Below are 19371 nucleotides of genomic sequence, written 5' to 3'. Positions count from 1 at the left end.
ACAACTATAAAAGGGGAAGTAAAACAGTAACACTGTAATACTAGGGGACTTTAATGCCCCACTCACACCAATGGAGATTATCCAGGAAATTAATAAGGGAACACAAACTTTAAATGACACATGGACCAATTAGACTGAATTGACATCTACAAGAATTTCATCTAAGAATAATAGAATTCACTTTAGTCTCAAGTGCACATGGAACATTCTCCAAGACAGATTACATCTTGGATCACAAATCAAGTCTGGGTAAATTTAAAAAGTCTGAAATTACATCCAGCATTTTTTCTGACTACTATGCTGTAGGGTTAAATATCAACTAGAGTAAATAAACTGTAAAATAGAAACACATGGAGGCTAAACAATACGCTTCTGAATAACCAAGAGATCACTGAAAAATCAGAGGAAATCACAGAATACCTAGAAAGAAATGACAATGAAAACATGACAACTCAAAACCTATGTGAGAGTAAAGGCAGTGCTGAGAGGGAAGTTTATAGCAATACAGGCCTACTTCAAGAAACAAGAAAAATGTCAAATAAACAACCTAACTTTGCACCTACAGGAACAAGAAAAATAAAAAACTCCCTTTTAATAGAAAGGGAAAACATCATGAACATCAGAGCAGAAATAAACAAAAAAGAAATGAAGGTGACAATAACAAAGGTCACTAAAACTAAAATGCGATTCTTTCAGAAGACAAACAAAAGTGACAATCTATTATCCAGACTCATCAAGAAAAAAAGGGAGAAGACTCAAATCAATAAAATTAAGAATTAAAAAAAAGTTACAACAGACAACACAGAAATACAAAAGATCATAAAAGACTACTACAAGCAATAAAATGGTCAACATGGAAGAAATTGACATATTATCAGAAAAGTATATTCCTCCAAGACTGAATCAGGTGGTGATGGTTTAGTTGCTAAGCCGTATCTGACTCTTGCAACCCCATGGACTGTAGCCTGACAGGCTCCTCTGGCCATGGGATTCTCCAGGCGAGAATACTGGAGTGGGTTGCCATTTCCTTCTCCAGACTGAATCAGGAAGAAATAGAAAATATGAAAAGATGAATCGCAAGCATTGAAATTGAATCTATGATCAAAAATCTTCCAACAAACAAAAGCCCAGGGCCAGATGGCTTCACAGGTGAATTCCATCAAATATTTAGAAAAGAACTAACATGTACCCTGCTCAAATTGTCCCAGAAAATAACAGAGGAAGGAAAACTCCCAGACTCATTCTATGAGGCCACCATCATCCTGATGTCCAAAACCAGACAAAGATACCATAAAAATATTATAGGCCAGCATCACTGATGAGCATAGGTGCAAAAACCCTCAACAAAATTCCTACAAACAGAATTCAACATGTTAAAAGGATCACACAACATGATCAAGTAGAGTTTATCCCATGCATCCAAGGACTTATCAATATACACAAATAAATCAATGTGATGCACCATATGAACAAACTGAAAGATAAAAAACATATGATCATCTCAATACATGCAGGAAAAGCTTTTGACAAAATTCAACAACCATTTATGATTTTTAAAAAATCTTCAGAAAATTGGCACAGAATGAACCTACCTCAGTATAATAAAGGCCACATAAAACAAATCCACAAAAACATTATTCTCAATGGTGAAAAACTGAAAGCAATTCCTCTAAGATTAGGAACAAGACAAGGGTGTACACTCTCACCACTATTATTCAATATAGTTTTGAAAAGTCCTAGACACAGCAATCAGAAGAAAAAGAAATAAAAGGAATCTGTATTGGAGAAGAAGAAAATTCTCATTGTTTGCTTGTGACATGACACTACACAGAAAAACCCCAGGTTCACAACCAGAAAACTACCAGAACTGATCAATGAATACAGTAAAGTTACAGAATATAAAACTAATACAGAGAAATCCCTTGTATTTCTGTACACTAACAATGAAAAATCAGAAAGAGAAGTTAAGGAAACAATTCCATTTACCACTGCAACAAAAGAGTAAACTATCTAGGAATAAACCTATCTAAAGAGACAAAAGATCTGCATACAGAAAACTGTAAGACACTGATGAAAGAAATCAAAGATGACACTAAGAGATGGAGAGATATACCATGTTCTTGGATTGGAAAAATCAACATTACGAAAATGACTGTACTTCTTAAAGCAATCCAGATTCATTGCAATCTCTATCAAAATGCCAGTGATATTTTTCACAGAACTAAAACAAAAAAATTCACAACTTATATGGAATCACAGAAGACCCCAAATTGCCAGAGCAATCTTGTCAAAGAAAAATGGAGCTGGAGGAAACAAGCTTCCTGACTTCAGCCTATACTACAAAGATACAGCCATTAAGACAAACCTACACACCTATGGGCACCTAATCTTTGATTAAAATGGCATTAATATAATAATGGAGTAAAGTTTCTTCAATTAAGTGGTGCTGAGAAAACTGAACAGCTACATATAAAAGAATGAAATTAGGACACTTCCTAACACCATATACAAAAATAAACTCAAAATGGATTAAAGACTTAAATGTAAGGTCAAAAACTATACAGTTCTTAGAGGAAAACATTGACAGTGCATGCTTTCACATAAATCACAGCAAGATCCTCTTTGACCCACCTCCTAGGGTAATGGAAATAAAAACAAAAATAAACAAATGGGACCTAATTAAACTTCAAAGCTTTTGCACAGCCAAGGAAACAATAAATAATATTAAAATCAACCCTCAGAATGGGAGAGAATAATTACAAATGAAGCAACAGACAAAAGATTAATCTCCAAAATATATAAGCAGCTCATATTGCTCATTATCAGAAAAACAAACAGCCCAATCAAAAAGTGGGCAGAAGGCCTAAACAGACATTTCTCCAAAGAAGACATACATATGGCCAATAAACATTTGAAAAGATGTTCAACATCATTCATTATTAGAAAAATGCAAATCAAAACTACAATGAGGTTACATTACCTTATACCAATCTGAATGACCATCATCCAAAAAAACTAGAAACAATAAATGCTGGAGAGGATGTGGAGAATACCGAAGTCTCTTAAACTGCTGGTGGGAATGCAAACTGACACAGCCACTATGGAGAGTGATATGGAGATTCCTGTAAAACTAGGAATAAAACTACCATATGACACAGCAATACCACTACTGGGCATATACCCTGAGAAAACCATAATTCAAAAAGACACATGTACCCCAGTGTTCACTGCAGCACTATCTACAGTAGCCAGGACATGGAAGCAACCTAGTAAGAAGTGATACCTATATAAAATGGAGTAGTATTCAGCCATAAAAAAAACAAAGTTGAGTCAGCCATAGTGAGATGGATGAACCTAGAGCCTGTGATAGAGTGAACTAAATCAGAAAGAAAAAACAAATATCATATATCAACACATATATATGGAATCTAGAAAAACATTACTGACGAAGAACCTATCTACAGAGAAGAAAAAGAGGTTAAGATGTAGAGAACAGACTGGCAGACACAGTGGGAGAAGGAGAGAGGGCAAACTGGCAAAGCAGCATTGACATATATACAGTATTATACATAAAACAGATAACTAGTGGGAAGCTGATGTATTAAAGAGGCAGTCCAGGCTGGGTGGTGCTCTGTGACGATCTAGAAGGCTGGACTAAAGGTTTGAGAGAGGCTCAAGAGGGAGCGTACACATATATATGTGTGTGTGTGATTCTCGTTGTATGACTGATTCTCGTTGATATACCACAAAGACCCCCTCAAGATTATAAAGCAATTGTCCACCAATAAAGATAAAAATAAATTAAATAAAATCACACCAAAAAAATAAAATGCCTAAGAATAAACTTAACCAAGGAGGTAAAAAAGTTACACTCTGAAAATTATAAAATACTGACATAACAAAAAGAAATAGATGATACAAAGAAATAAAAGATATCCCATGTACATAAGTTTTGAAGAATTAATATTGTTAAAATGCTCACATCATCAAAAGCAATCTATAAATTTAATTCAATCCCTATCAAAACACTCATGACGTTTTTCATAGAACTAGAGTATATAATCCTAAAATTTACATGGAGCCACAAAAGACCCAGCACAGCCAAAGCACTCCTGAGGAAAAAAAAAAGAACAAAACTGGAAGTATCACACTCCCTGACTAAAAGGCTATCATCATCAAAACAGCATGGTACTGGCACAAAATCAGATACATAGATCAATGGAACAGAATAAAGAGTCCAGAAATAAAGTCATGCATCTCTGGTCAATCCACAACAAAGGAGGAAGGAATACACAGAGTATAAAAACCAGGCTCTTCCACAAGTGGTGCTGGGAAAACTGAACAGTTAACATGTAGAAGAATGAAATTAGAACAGTTTCTCATACTTCATACAAAAATAAACTAAAAAATGGAGACCCCAAACCATAAAACTCTTAGGAAAAAACATAGGCAGAACACTCTTTGACACAAATTGTTAAAATATTTTTTGGATCTGTTTTCTAAGGCAAAGGAAACAAAAGTAAAAATAAACAAACAGAATCTAATTTTACTTAAAAGCTTCTGCACAGCAAAAGAAATCACTGACATAATGATAAGACAACCTGCTGAATGGGAGAACATATTTGCAAACGATACATCTGATAAGCTGCTATCATTTATATAAATACTTTAACAGCTCATACAATAGCAAAAACCTGATTAAAAAATAAGCAGAAAGTGTGAATATACATTTTCTAAAGAAGATATACAAATGGTCAAGACACATGAAAAGATGCTAAACATAGGTAATTTTCATAGAAAAGCAAAACAAAACCATAATGAGATATCATTTCACACCTGTAAAAATGGCTACCACCATAAAGTCTACAAATAACAAATATTGGCAAAGATGTGGAAAAAAGGAAACACTCCTACACTGTTAGTAGGAATATAACTTGATACAGTCACTAAAGAAAACACTATGGAGGCTTCTCAAAAACTTGAAAATAGAATTACTAGCAAGTCCACTCCTAGACACATCTGAAGAAAATGAAAACACTAATTCGAAAATGCATGCATTTGAATGTTCACAGCATTATTACTCATAATAACCAAGACATAGAAGCAGCTAAAGTGTCCATAACAGCTGAATGAATAAAGAAGATGTGTTTTATCTATACAACGGAATACTGGATGGTGGTGATAAATATATGTGTGTGCTCGGTCACGTTCAGCTCTTTGCAACCCTCTTTGTAGCCCACCAGGCTCCTCTGTCCATGGGATTTTCCTGTCAAGAATCCTGGAGAGGGTTGCCACTTCCTCCTCCAGGGGATCTTCCCAACCCAGGGATCAAACCATGTCTTTTGCATTGCAGGCAGAATCTTTACTACTGAGCCACCAGGGAAGACCCTACAATGGAATACTACTCAGTCATACGAAAGAATGAGATTCTGCCATTGACGACAAGGATGGACCTAGAGGATATTATATAAGATAAGGAAAGTAAGTCAGATAAAGAAAAATATTCTACATTTTAACTTATATGTGGAATTTAAAAAAAGAAAAAAAACTAGCTAATATAGCAAACCAAAAACAGACTCAGGTATAGAGAAGAGACTGGTGGTTACCAGTGGGGAAAAGGAAGGGAGAGAAGGGATTGAGGTAGGGGATGAAAAATACAAACTAGTATGTATAAAATGGACAGCCTACATATTGTACAGCACAGGGAAATATAGTCATTACTTTGTAGACTTTAAATGGAGTATAATCTATACTGTTGAGTCTCTATGTTGTATATCTGAAACTAATAACATATTATAAATTAACCATTCAATTAAAAGAATTTTATTAAAAGTTTTCTTTTCATATGCTTTGCAATGATGTTAGAAACCCTAGACTAGCCAGTCCAACAGAAATATAATGCAAGTCAGAATTTTCTAGTAATCCCATTTAAAAATAAACAACTAAAATTAATTTAATAGAATTAAGTAGAATTCTATTTAACCCCAAATATCCAATATTATAGAGGAATAAAAATCATTTCAAAATGTAATATTTTTAAAACTTATATTTTACATTTTTTTGTAATAAGTCTTGAAAATCTATTATGTATTTTCCATTTACAGAACATCTCAATGCAGACTAGCCAAACATGACTAGTGGCTACCATATTGGACAGAGCAGCCTTATACCACTCACACTTCTGATAAATTACTTGCTCTTTTCCGTCCTTTAAAAAGCTTGCGGAAAAAGCTTTAAATGTTCTCTGTAGCAAACAATGCAATAATGAGGGACAGGGAATATATTCACTATGCGCTATATGCTAAGTTGCTTCAGTCAGTCTGATTCTGTGCAATCCTATGAACTGTAGACTGCCAGGCTCCTCTGTCCATGGGATTCTCCAGAGAAGAATACTGGAGTGGGTTGCCATTTCCTTATTCAGGGGATCTTCCTGACCCAGGGATTGAACCCACATCTCTTAAGTCTCCTGCAATACCACTATCACCACCTGGGGGTACCCCTATACACAACTGAAAAATAAAGGCATGTTAAAGTAATAATACCTTCTTAATTCATTCATGACTTTAAAAGCTTTCTTCATATGCCAAGGATTCACTGTCACCGGGCAGTGTTTTTCGGTATTATCATCTTTTGAATCGAGAGGCTTCTGATGACCCTGATTTGTGCATCTGTACATAAGGGAAAATAACAAAACACAGAAAAAGATCTTATTAAAGACAGTCTAGTTCGACTTATCAGGTTACAAGAGATACAATGAATACACCTCTCCCCCACTTACTTAGAGGAAGTCTCACAGCATATTCCAACAAAGGACTAAACGACAATTCAGAACACTTTCTGATGGTCACTGGGATTTTAACAAAAAAAGTAGGTAATTACCTTCCTGGTGTCAAAACTCTCTCAAAGATGAGCACAGTAAATTCAGTAAAATGGTTCAGCAGATATTTTCAAAAGAAATGCTGAGAAATGATCTTCCCTGTTGGAAATTAACCTGCTTTTACATTCTGCAGTAGGCCTATTTACAAACCAAGACAGGAAATGGTTCATATTTTATACATACTTCAGAAGCTTAGAATCTGAACTGAACTTTGTTCTCTATTGAAAGATTATTTACTACATATATTTCAGACCTACTTTAATTCTTCACTGAGCATTAACTTACAGGCAGCCTCTGTACTATATCTTTTTTCATTGTTTCTTTAATCCTCATAACTCTGTAAGCTAATTGCTATTATTATCACCAAAAAACATATAAAGAGACTGAGGCAAAAATAATTTGGGCAACTTGGTAAATGGTAGAGCTGGACAAGAGTGTGGCCAGTTTGACTCTCAAGTCCATTCTTTTCACTGATGTTAGATACCATTTCCTGCATTAAGCAGTGGATAGTTAATTCCATAGTTGTATATGTAATTTGTTAAGAGTACAAAGCTATTAGTAGGGCTGTGTAAATTATTCTTTCAAGATCTAGGAACCAAAAAATTAACAAATAAAATCAGGGTGCCATTGTGGGGAGGGTTAACCACATATGGGCAGACACAAGAAACATTTTGAGATGGTTGCACAGCTCTAGAAATTTACTAAGATCACAATTATAATGGTTGAATTTTATGGTATGTAAATTACACCTCAATAAAGCTGTTAAATAAAAAAATGAGGATACCAAATTAAGCCTAAAAAAATTCATTCTTGTATATACATCACACACAGAACAAAAGGCAAACATCATTAGTATTACACCGTTTCTCTTCATGCCTCTTCCTTTCCTAACGATAATTCATTCTTTAAATATTATTTTATTAATTCAGCATCTAATTTTTGGCACTATGTACCAAGCACTATTCTAGGCAGTAGGCCCTAGGAATATTTCAATAAATAAAACAAAATTCCTGTCTTCATGGAATTTGTAGTTGGGGGTGGGGGGGGCAGGGCGTAATGATATACAAAACAGACCAGTATACAGCATGTTAGAAAATAAGAACTTCGGAAAAAAGAAAATGTGTCGGGTACAAGAGTCAGGAATATGGGGGTGATGGACCTTATAGTATTAAATAGGGTGGTCAGGGCAGGCTGAATTGAGAACTGAGATTAGAACAAGGACCAGAAGGTGGGAAATGGCCAAGACGGAAGGAATAACTAGAGCAAAAAGGCCACTATGCACCTCATGTGTTCCAGGATGTGAGAGTAGGGCTGGAGAATGGAGCACAGATTGTGTGTCTACTCTGAGGCCTCGTATGTGTGTGTGTGTGTGTGTGTGTGTGTGTGTGTGTGTCTACTCTGAGGCCTCATGTATGTGCGTGAACACACATAGGGATGAGTTACACCTGGCCTAAGAGAAAGAGCTAGTTAGTCTAGAATCCAAGAGAGAAAGAACATCCAGATCTAACAGAGGAAATGTCGGACACTCCTAATAATATGAAACATATTCTCACAATGCCATTTCTACCACTACTTCATTACAAAAACAGTAGGAAAAGGAAAAATTATGTAGATACATCCAACCTACACAAACTTTCTTACCATGTAACACTGAATACCCACATATGTAGCAAGTTGACAATATTTATATATGCTTCAAGTTTAATTACTTAAGCTTACAACAGAGGGAAAATACAATATTGAGGACTGGCAAAACTATCACATAAGGCCTTCCAATGCTCACAATGGAAACAAAAGCAACTCTGCCCTACAAAGAAGATCATTAAGAGTCATGAGTATTTATACTTGCTAAGAAATTTGAATTAAAACTTACTGCATTAAAGAATTCACTTTAAGACAGATACCATTCAACAACCAATGTCTATATTGCTGCTTTCTTAAAGCTATTTTTAGCTCTTGCTTTTCTACTGTATTCCAGAAACTCTGCAAAGAAAAGATTCTATTCAAAAGCTTAAAGGAATAAATAAGGAATAACACTGCTTCTTTTAAGTGTTGTCTGTACTGAAAGCCCCTTTTAAATGCAGAACCCTGCCAGAGGTCTACATTTCTGACACTAAACTCCTTCCCACAATTTTCTAATTCTATTTGATTTTGTGTCAGATGGTCTCTGGTTCAGAAGTAGAACTAACAGAAAATGACACAACATGTCTAAAACTACAAATGTGGAAGAGGAACATCCACTAGGAAGCAGTCAAATAGGAGGGAAAGGTTTACCTTTTAAGTTACATTGTAAGTGCAGTTAGAGTAGGAAACAGCAACCCACTCCAGTGTTCTGGCCTGAAGAATCCCATGGACAGAGGAGCCTGGCGGGCTGCAGTCCACGGGGTCACAAAGAGTCAGACACAGCTGCGCGCACACACACAAGTGTGTCACGCCTTCTCCCTGCTTCCCGTGAGAAGCAGAGTGCTATCCTTTTCCAGAAAAGCTCCTCACTATGAAAACCTTCAAAGAAACTGAAGGAGATACTTTTTCCAACTCTACATCCCATAACCAGTGTTAAAATTACCCAGCAGCCTGTTGTTACAACACATACTCTACAACCGCTGAGGTTTCAAGGGTTTGGATCCCAGAACACTTCTAACAGACAATCCTGAAGCCTTCCTTCCACGACTAACTCTTCTACAAACTCCCAGCTGTAGGCAAGGTTGGCTTCTCAGACCACCCTTTCTAACTCTGCTTAAGAACATACTACTGCCAATAACTGATTCTCAGAGAGGAGGCCAATAAAGACTTTTATATGGGTTGTCTCCTTCACACAGGATTCCAAAATCAAGCAAAGGTTTAAATCTACTGCAAAAATTTTGAGGAAATCTGTGAAATAACATAGTTTCCTTAGATGCATATTATTTGTTCTGGAATAGCACTTTCCAGGGAGAAGGAAATGGCAACCCACTCCAGGATTCTTGCCTGGAGAATCCCATGGACAGATGAGCCTGACGGGCTGTGGTCCACAGGGTCGCAGAGTCGGACAGGACTGAAGCGAGAGCGGCAGCAGCAGCATTTTCCAATGAAGGGTGGAGGGGATAGAAGGACGACATGACCCAAGCAATTTTTCTAAACTACACATAATCATCCTTCTTCCTGTGAAGATTCAGGCAAGTCCCTTTTACAGGTCTAAGTATACCAGAATGACAGCATCTCCAGGAATAGAGGTGAAAGGCAGCAATGTATAATTAAAAAAAAAAAAAGCGGGGGGGGGGGGGGGTGGGGTGATGTAATATGCCCCACCACCCACTTACCTCCCACCACAGGGACAATCATCTCAGAGTGAGAACAAACACATTAGGAAATAGTGGTTGTTTACGTTTTCAAGGGTTTTTTTTGGTGGAAATAATGTCGTAAGTCATGTGAGTGATGCAGCTGAAAAATTTAACAGTGGACCAGACATTCTCACATTCAGGACAAACACTCAGCTCCTGGGTGGCCACGATCTTTGCTCCTTCCTTTGTCTGTTCACCTCAAAAGATGCAAGATGCCCCTGCCTGCAATGTCACCCACCATTGCTCACAAATTTCTACCAAGTTCACGGCAGAAGCTGTTGTTTTCAAAGTCACCATCCAGGCTGTACTGCTATGAAGTCTGTCCATTACTTTATATCTCTTCTATTTTCTCTGCTGTCTTCTAAGTACACTTGCATTCAGAAACTGATTACCGTAAGAACATTGCTCCCATAACAAGTCCAGGATATGAGAAGTAGAGATGCAACCATAACTCTCATTTTAACATATGTTATGCCGCTATATAGTTTCCCAACAAAATACCCTCACACCCTTCACCTCACCCAAATAAACACCATTTTACTTAGAGGTTGTAAAAGCGGAAGGCTTTCTCCACCGGAAACATTCTGGTTTGTGGTAGAGTTGTGCTTTCAGCTTTTGCAATTAGGTACAGGCAAAAAAAAAAAACATGCTCCGCAAATTTTCTTCAAGTGCTTAGAATTTAAACTTTTACTAGGTACACACCCAGCAGACTATCCGTAATCTATGAACATATGCTCATATTAAAAAATACTGTTAACATCTGCCCTACAGACACGTAAGAACTTGAGTTAGACCTTCAGGACGGAGACCTTCAGAACTGATCATGAAGCATCATGTGACTAAAAAACACCTCCCATCCAGTCACAGAATACCTTACAGACAACATCATAACAAAGGCACTGAATACATCTGCATAGCAGATACACTGCTAAAAGTTATGTTTCCAATTTCCCAGAGCAAGAAAGAAAAAGTCTAGAAAAGCTGACAATGCTCAACTTTACTAAAACGGCTTACCACTTAAACCAAAGTGTTGACCCTCCTGGAGGACAGAATGGAGGCTTACACACTGGAGCCTCCAGTGTGGGGGAGTACACACTGTACTCCCCCAAGATGTGGTGTGCGAAACACCCACAGGATGTGAACGGGACTCTTAGGTGGAGGGGTGGAGGAAGCTCTCAGATCAAACGACAATAAGCTGTAAAATCCTCTGCTTCAGTTCAACCTTGCTCCCTCTCCCACTTTCCCTCTTACCTACATGACAAACAAGAGCACAAGCAAGCACTTTTTGCCCCTGACAGTGACTACTACCAGAAAAGTGACCAGGGTAAAAAGCCCTGCCTTCCGCAAGATCAGTCTTATTTTAAATAATGTATTATAAACAATTAACAAAGTTACTGTCAGAGTGGGATATATGTGAGATGCTACAATTGGGAGGCGTATACAATGGAGAAAAGACAATCTCTTTAACAAGTGGTGCTGGGAAAACTGGTCAACCACTTGTAAAAGCATGAAACTAGAACACTTTCTAATGCCATACACAAAAATAAACACAAAATGGATTAAAGATCTAAATGTAAGACCACAAACTATAAAACTCCTAGAGGAAAACATAGGCAAAACACTCTCTGACATAAACCACAGCAGGATCCTCTATGACCCACCTCCCAGAATATTGGAAATAAAAGCAAAAATAAACAAATGGGATCTAATTAAAATTAAAAGCTTCTGCACAACAAAGGAAACTATAAGCAAGGTGAAAAGACAGCCTTCAGAATGGGAGAAAATAATAGCAAATGAAGCAACAGACAAAGAATCTCAAAAGTATACAAGCAACTCCTGCAGCTCAATTCCAGAAAAATAAAAGACCCAGTCAAAAAGTGGGCCAAAGAACTAAACAGACATGTCTCCAAAGAAGACATACAGATGGCTAACAAACACATGAAAAGATGCTCAACATCCCTCATTAGCAGAGAAATGAAAATCAAAACCACAATGAGGTACCATTACACACCAGTCAGAATGGCGCTATCCAAAAGTCTACAAGCAATAAACACTGGAGAGGGTGTGGAGAAAAGGGAACCCTCTTACACTGTTGATGGGAATGCAAACTAGCACAGCCGCTATGGAGAACAGTGTGGAGATTCCTTAAAAAAAACAGAAATAAAACTGCCATATGACCCAGCAATCCTGCTGCTGGGCATACACACTGAGGAAACCAGATCTGAAAGAGACACGTGCACCCCAATGGTCATCACAGCACTGTTTATAATAGCCAGGACATGGAAGCAACCTAGATGCCCATCAGCAGACGAATGGATAAGGAAGCTGTGATACATATACACAATGGAATACTACTCAGCCATTAAAAAGAATACATGTGAATCAGTTCCGATGAGGTGGATGAAACTGGAGCCTATTATACAGAGTGAAGTAAGCCAGAAAGAACACCAATATAGTATACTAACGCATATATATGGAACTTAGAAAGATGGTAATGATAACCCTGTATGCGAGACAGCAAGAGAGAGACAGATGTACTGAACAGTCTTTTGGACTCTGTGGGAGAGGGCAAGGGTGGGATGATACAGGAGAATGGCATTGAAACATGTAAATTATCATACGTGAAACGAATCGCCAGTCCAGGTTCGATGCAGGATGCTCAGGGCTGGTACACTGGGATGACCCAGAGGGACAGGATGGGGAACACATGTACACCCATGGCAGATTCAAGTCAATATATGGCAAAACCAATACAATGTTGTAAAGTAAAATAAATTAATTAATAAAAATAAATAAATACAAATTTTAAAAAAAGTTGGGAGGAGGTTGATGATCCATCTCAAACACTTCCATGTCTTTTATCACTCATATTTCTGACCTATCTTTTGTGATTTTTCCCATTATCATCACTTGGTTGGTAAGGGGGCAGCAATATGACTTGGCAATTCAGTTCACTGGGCTACATTTTCCAACATTTGACTGAAAAGGCACTAGAAGAGGAGCAACATCAGCTGGAAAACATGAACCACAGTTCACAGATAAAATGTGGAGGATAATTAAAGAAAGAGAAATCAAAGACCGATTCAAGGCTTTGGGTATCCAGGACCAAAAGAATGATTATTCCATTGAGTAAGTGGAGATGTTATAAACGGAAGACAATTTGAGAAAAAGATTATGAAAACTCAGTTTCAGACATGCCGGATCTGATGTATGCGGTAAGGATAAGTGTACGGTAAGAAGCTCAAAATTCACAACTGAGGCACAGATCTACAGCTCAGGCTTAAGATACAGACAGAGCCACAACTTAGTGATAAATAGTTGATTGAAAATAAGAACTGGCCAAGGCCTGTATCTGTGAGAAACAGTTACTGCCAACGAACAGTTGTAAGCCTTGTAAGCCAAAGAAGTGAGGAGAGATGAGGAGTCCCAGTTTCTCCTCTATTTGATAAGCTTAGGAATGTAACTTAACCCTGAAAATTAATGAGATCTACTTAGTAAAGAATCCTCCTGCAATGTGGGAGACCTGGGCTCGATCCTTGGGTTGGGAAGATCCCCTGGAGAAGGGAAAGGCTACCCACTCCAGTATTCTAGCCTGTAGAATTCCATGGACTGTATAGTCCATGGGGTCACAAAGATTCGGACACGACTGAGCAACTTGCACTTCCCTTCCACACTTAATAAGGTAGGCTACCGACAAGATTAAATGAAATAAAGTAATAAAGTTAAGTAAATCTCATTTAACAACCTAAAAACTAGAGCAAGAAACCAAGAAAAAGTAGTGTCAGAGGGAGCAAGGGCCTGTTTTTCAAGACAGGATCAGTGGTCAAAACAATACTGTAGCAACGCCCGTAGCCTGCAACGTGAGAGAAAAGTACACAACACAAAGCGCTCAGACCCCTCTGGAGTAACTGTGTCATAGATTTGTTTACTGTCAGCTTCAACCTGAGGAAAAAGACTGTTTTGCTTTCTGACATATTCCTTTGGGAATATATACTGGGTGCTTAGTCACCAAAGGCACCCAATAAATATGGGGGAAAAAAAAAAGTCCCTCAGGTTGTTGCAGTTTAGCTGCTAAGTCACGTCTGACTTTGCAGCCCAACAGATGGAGGCCCACCAGGCACCTCTGCCTGCGGGACTTCCCAGGCAAGAACACTGCAGTGGGTTCACATTTCCTCCTCCAGAGGATCTTCCTGACCCAAGGATGAAACCTGCATTGGCAGGTGGATTCTTTACCACTGAGCCACCAGGGAAGCTTCATAAAACTAAATGTACTCAATAAAGTATCCTTTAGCCTGAGATTATGTCCTTCTTTGTCTTTGGGGAGAGGCACTAAAACGTCCTTTCTTTTACAAAAAGATGATTGTTGATAACTATAACTTTTTTTTAACTTGACAAAACAAAAAACTTAGCAATTCTATGTCGGACTCCAATTTTTTTTTAATTTCTCGGTCAGTTCAGTCACTCGGTCATGTCCAACAATTTGTGACCCCATGGACTGCAGCACACCAGACCTCCCTGTCTATCACCAACTCCTGGAGTTTACTCAAACTCATGTCCATGGAGTCGGTGATGCCATCCAACCATCTCATCCTCCATCGTCCCCTTCTCCTCCCACCCTCAATTTTCCCAGCATCAGGGTCTTTTCCAACTAGTCAGATCTTCGCATCAGGTGGCCAAAGTATTGGAGTTTCAGCTTGAGCATCAGTCCTTCCAATGAATATTCAGGACTGATTTCCTTTAGGATGGACTGGTTAGATTTCCTTGCAGTCCAAGGGACCTCCAGAGTCTTCTCCAACACCACAGTTTATAAGCATCAATTCTTTGGCACTCAGCTTCCTTTATAGTCCAACTCTCACATACATACATGACTACTGGAAAAACCATAGCTTTGACTAGATGGATCTTTGTTGGTAAAGTAACATCTCTGCTTTTTTAGTATGCTGTCTAGGTTGGTCATAACTTTTCTTCCAAGGAGCAAGCATTTCATGGCTGCAGTCACCATCTGCAGTGACTTTTGAGCCCAAAAAATTAAAGTCTGTCACTGTTTCCCTATCTATTTGCCATGAAGTGATGAAGCGATGGGACCAGACGCCATGATCTCAGTTTTCTGAATGTTGAGTTTTAAGTCAATTTTTTCAGTCTCCTTTTTCACTTTCATCAGGAGCCTCTTTAGTTCTTCTTCACTCTCTCTGCCATAAGGGTGGTATCATCTGCATATCTGAGGTTATTGATATTTCTCCTGGCAATCTTGATTCCGGCTTGTGCTTCATCCAGCCCAGTGTTTCTCATGATGTACTCTGCATATAAGTTAAATAAGCAGGATGACAATATACAGCCTTGATGTACTCCTTTCCCAATTTGGAGTCAATCTGTTGTTCCATGTCCAGTCCTAACTGTTGCTTCCAGACCTGTATAAAGATTTCTCAGGAGGCAGGTAAGGCGGTCTGGTATTCCCATCTCCTTAAGAATGTTCCACAGTTTGCTGTGATTCACACAGTCAAAGGCTTTGGCATAGTCAATAAAGCAGAAGTAGGTTTTCTGGAACTCTCTTGCTTTTTCGATGATCTAATGGATTAGGGCAATCTGATCTCTGGTTCCTCTGCCTTTTCTAATTCCAGCTTGAACATCTGGAAGTTCACGGTTCACATACTGTAGAAGCCCGGCTTGGAGAATTTTGAGGATTACTTTGCTAGTGTGTGAGACGAGTGCAATCATGCAGTAGTTTGAGCATTCTTTGGCATTGCCTTTCTTTGGGACTGGAATGAAATCCGACGTTTTCCAGTACTGTGGCCATTGCTGAGTTTTCCAAATTTGCTGGCATATTGAATGCAGCACTTTCACAGTATCATCTTCTAGGATTTGAAAAATTTCAGTCAGTGAAGTCCAAAAACATGAGAACCTCTGCTCTAATGCAACTAATTTTCTGGCTGCCTAAATCCCTCAGAATACAGTCAACAAGATGTTAGTCTGCCTATGCTGAACATCTTTAATGTTCAAGAGCTTCCAGTGATGTGGAATCAAATGAAAAAAGATACAGCTGTATATCTGAGGCATGTTTACTTAGCTTCATGAAGAAAAAGCAAGAAACCAAAGCCTGTAGGGAGAAAGCCAACTTGTGAAAGAGTGCCAGTAGAGAAACGAAGGCCAAGAAAACTTTTCAGTAAGTTCAAAGGGATGCATTCTGTGCTATAATCATAGTCTTCCCTCAACTTAGTGATTATGAAAATCTTCGCAAAAATAACTATAAAGGCTAGAAATGTATAAAACACTCCTGAGGTCAGGGGTGATCATCTTTCATTTCCTTTCACACATCTCAGTACTGCCTGAGACGACTCATTTGCTAACCTATAGAAATTTTGAACACTTTTCAGGTTCAATCAGAGGCAAATATCCCATGGTTTTAATACTGCCCAGACCCAAAAATATAACAGAATCTAAAAGAAACATATACTCAAGGATGCAAAAAACAACAGAGATATAAAGTCCATGACAATCAACATGAGAATCAAAAAGGATGAGAAGAGCTTGAAGGCGAGGAGAAGGAAAAAATTAAAAAAGCTAATGTCAACAAGCCCATCTAAAGGAACCAGAGACCTGGACACAGTAGCCTCCAACCTTCCAAGACATAACGAGCTGAAAAGGAGCAAGGTGGGATTTGAAAATGATGCAAAACAGGTTGTTAAAAAAAAAAAGCACAAGCAAAAGTATAATACTCAGTGCCAGGTAGAGACAGGCATTTCAAATATTTGGAGAAACAAATATTTGCACAAATAAAAAGACAGTCATACAAAGAGGATGTGAGTCCCCACTTCCAACCACATCATCCAAAGCATGTAGGTCCCCATCAAACAACTTTCTTTGCATTTAAGCTCAAGCTACAAGTCTAACCTTATGAAACGCTGAGCCCTCCCAGTAACCCGCACTGGCCGCCTAGCCCAGTCCGAGCAGTGCGAGGCCCAGCAAAGCTCCTTCCCTGAGGGCCGTCATCTCTCAGACCCAGCACCCAAGAGTCAGTGCCGCAGGAAACACAACGCCATTGGGGGCAGAGGCAGAGGCCAAGCGGCGGGAAGGAACACTAGTTTTGATGTACAGAAAGGTAAGAAACACTCCAGTTCTGGACTTAAGAGTATTCGTAGATAAACCAAATGAAAACAAAACCTATTTCTATTCATCATTAAATGAACAGAAATAAAAGTCTCACCAATTTAAGCCACCAATGACTGAAAGGAGTTTTTTGGTTTTAACTTTCTTTCACCCCTGGTTTTCCATTACATCTCAGCCTCTCATTGTTGCAGCACTAGTGATGAAGTCTCAGTAGCAAAGAACTGTGCTGGACACCAATATATTCTGCTTAGTTGATCTGTATTAGATTCAGTTTATCAGTATTTGCATGCACACATTTAATTTTTGATTACTCATATCTAAATAATGTGTAACGTTCTCTTCTCCTTCCTTCAGAGCCTGCTTTCCCACACCCTCTTCTCGTCTGCATTCTAAGGTACCCCTTTTCTTTCCTTTAGTTCACTTTGCTTCCGAAGCAAAACAGGGTCTGCAGGGAATTGATATAAACGGGGCAGGTTTACGACAAATAACACCCTACCTAGGATATCCTCTATACCATGTGTTGTCAACAGCCAGGTAGCAATTCGTGTCATGCCTCTGAGCCTGAGCAGAACTCATGTGCTGACGCTATGCTCACATTGCTGATGCTAACAACCACCATCATGTTTCCCAGAGGTTCAGGAGTGTTCCCAATCCTACTGAAGAACATGAACAAATCACAAAGCCCTCAAACCCACAACCATCAACAAGCAACTGAGCTCTTATTCCTACCAGTCCAGGAATTCGAGTCTCAGGTCCTCCTTCATCCCCATGACTTGTTCTACACAAGCTAAAAATTCTGGAAGGCACTTGTAGAAACTGTAGTTTCAGAATTCTATTAGCTCTCCTAAAAGGACTCAATATCAAACAAATTTTCAGCCCAAAACAAATATCTATATTTGGCTGGCATTCTGCCAAATAGCTACAAAAGGCTGCTGTGGTACACTGCCCTGGAGTGAAGCTGGCCAAATCTAAATGAAAAACGATAAAGCTCCAAGAATAAGCTGTCATAAAAAGGTACATGGTTTCTCAGAAGAAATCTGCTGGCGGTTTGAAACGTCAGATTCAAAGGGCTCTTGTCGCTTTATAAAGGTTAAACTAAAGAAAGTAAATCAAAATTGAAATGTTCAAAATTCTGGGGGTTAATAATCCACTTCTAACAAAATGCTTTTAAAAAAAATCTTGTATTGAATAATGCAATATCTTCAATGTCTCGCAAGTAACTGTTCAGCTTATTTTGGAAGCAATTTCATTGCAGCTGGTCTTGAATGTGACTTGGGTACCAAGGAAAAGACACCTGTGCCTGGCAGGTCGTACACTACTAATTCGCCCAGGGTGCCAGATGCTGTGATTTCTGGATACGATTTTCTGCAGTGCCAGGTAAAGAGGTCATGTGCCCTGTAGAGCCGCGGCTGAGCTTTTTTCGAGTGATGTGCAAGCTCCTCGGACAGAATTTTGCTAAGAATTCGGAGAAACAGGCAAGCTGAGAGGAATTCCTCTCGGCACCGGTGTCTGTACTTTGCAGCTTCCTTTTCCGACGGCCTCGCGCGCATGCTGTATCTCCATCCCGCCGATGCTCGGCCCTCCCTGGGCTCCAGCTAGCCAGCGGAGGACCCTCCCTACAGCCCCGCGCGGCGACGCCCCGCCCGCGGGTCAGCTGGGTTCCGCCTGCCGCCCGGCCCGGCCGCTGCAGCCCCGCCCGCTGCCCTTCCGCTCACTCACGCGGGAGGCCGCGGCGGCGTCTCCATGGCGGCTCCTCTCGGGCTTCAGCTCTGGGGCGCCCGCCGCTGCCAGCACCATTCCAGCTGCGGACGCCTGCCCCGCCCGCCCGTCGCGCCGCGTCCCATCCGCCCGGGCGCCAGCCCACCGCCGCTCCGCACCCGCGCCCGCACCGGCACCCGCTCCAGAGGCGGCGCCGCCAGCCGGCCCAGCTCTGCAGCCCCGCTTCACGGGCGCTCTCCGCCTGCCGGCGATGCTGGGGGCGGAGCGGCAGGAGGGCACTTCCGGGTGTGACGCGCCCTCGAGACCCCGCCCCGCCTCTTCCTGCCGCCGCCGAGTGGGCTCCCAGGGTGG

At 39.7% G+C, this 19371-nt stretch overlaps 1 protein-coding gene across 2 annotated transcripts in view; it reads right to left on the bottom strand.

The window, feature by feature from the left end:
- The window catches only part of KLHL2 (kelch like family member 2), a 164592-nt gene extending 145452 nt beyond the window's left edge, over positions 1-19140 (bottom strand). Inside the window, exons 1-2 of one of the 2 annotated variants that reach the window (XM_070474689.1) lie at positions 19021-19140; positions 6543-6668 (exon numbers count right to left, since the gene is read on the bottom strand). In XM_070474689.1, coding sequence (XP_070330790.1) covers positions 6543-6668; positions 19021-19046 — 152 coding nt within the window. In that variant the 5' untranslated portion in view covers positions 19047-19140. The remainder of the gene's footprint in view (positions 1-6542; positions 6669-19020) is intronic. The other variant, XM_070474690.1, reaches the window with a different exon arrangement.
- Between the last annotated feature and the right edge of the window lie 231 nt (positions 19141-19371).

Source organism: Odocoileus virginianus, chromosome 12, assembly GCF_023699985.2.
Source record: "Odocoileus virginianus isolate 20LAN1187 ecotype Illinois chromosome 12, Ovbor_1.2, whole genome shotgun sequence".
NCBI classification, from domain to species: domain Eukaryota; kingdom Metazoa; phylum Chordata; class Mammalia; order Artiodactyla; family Cervidae; genus Odocoileus; species Odocoileus virginianus.
This window is presented reverse-complemented; position numbering and strand designations above follow the sequence as displayed.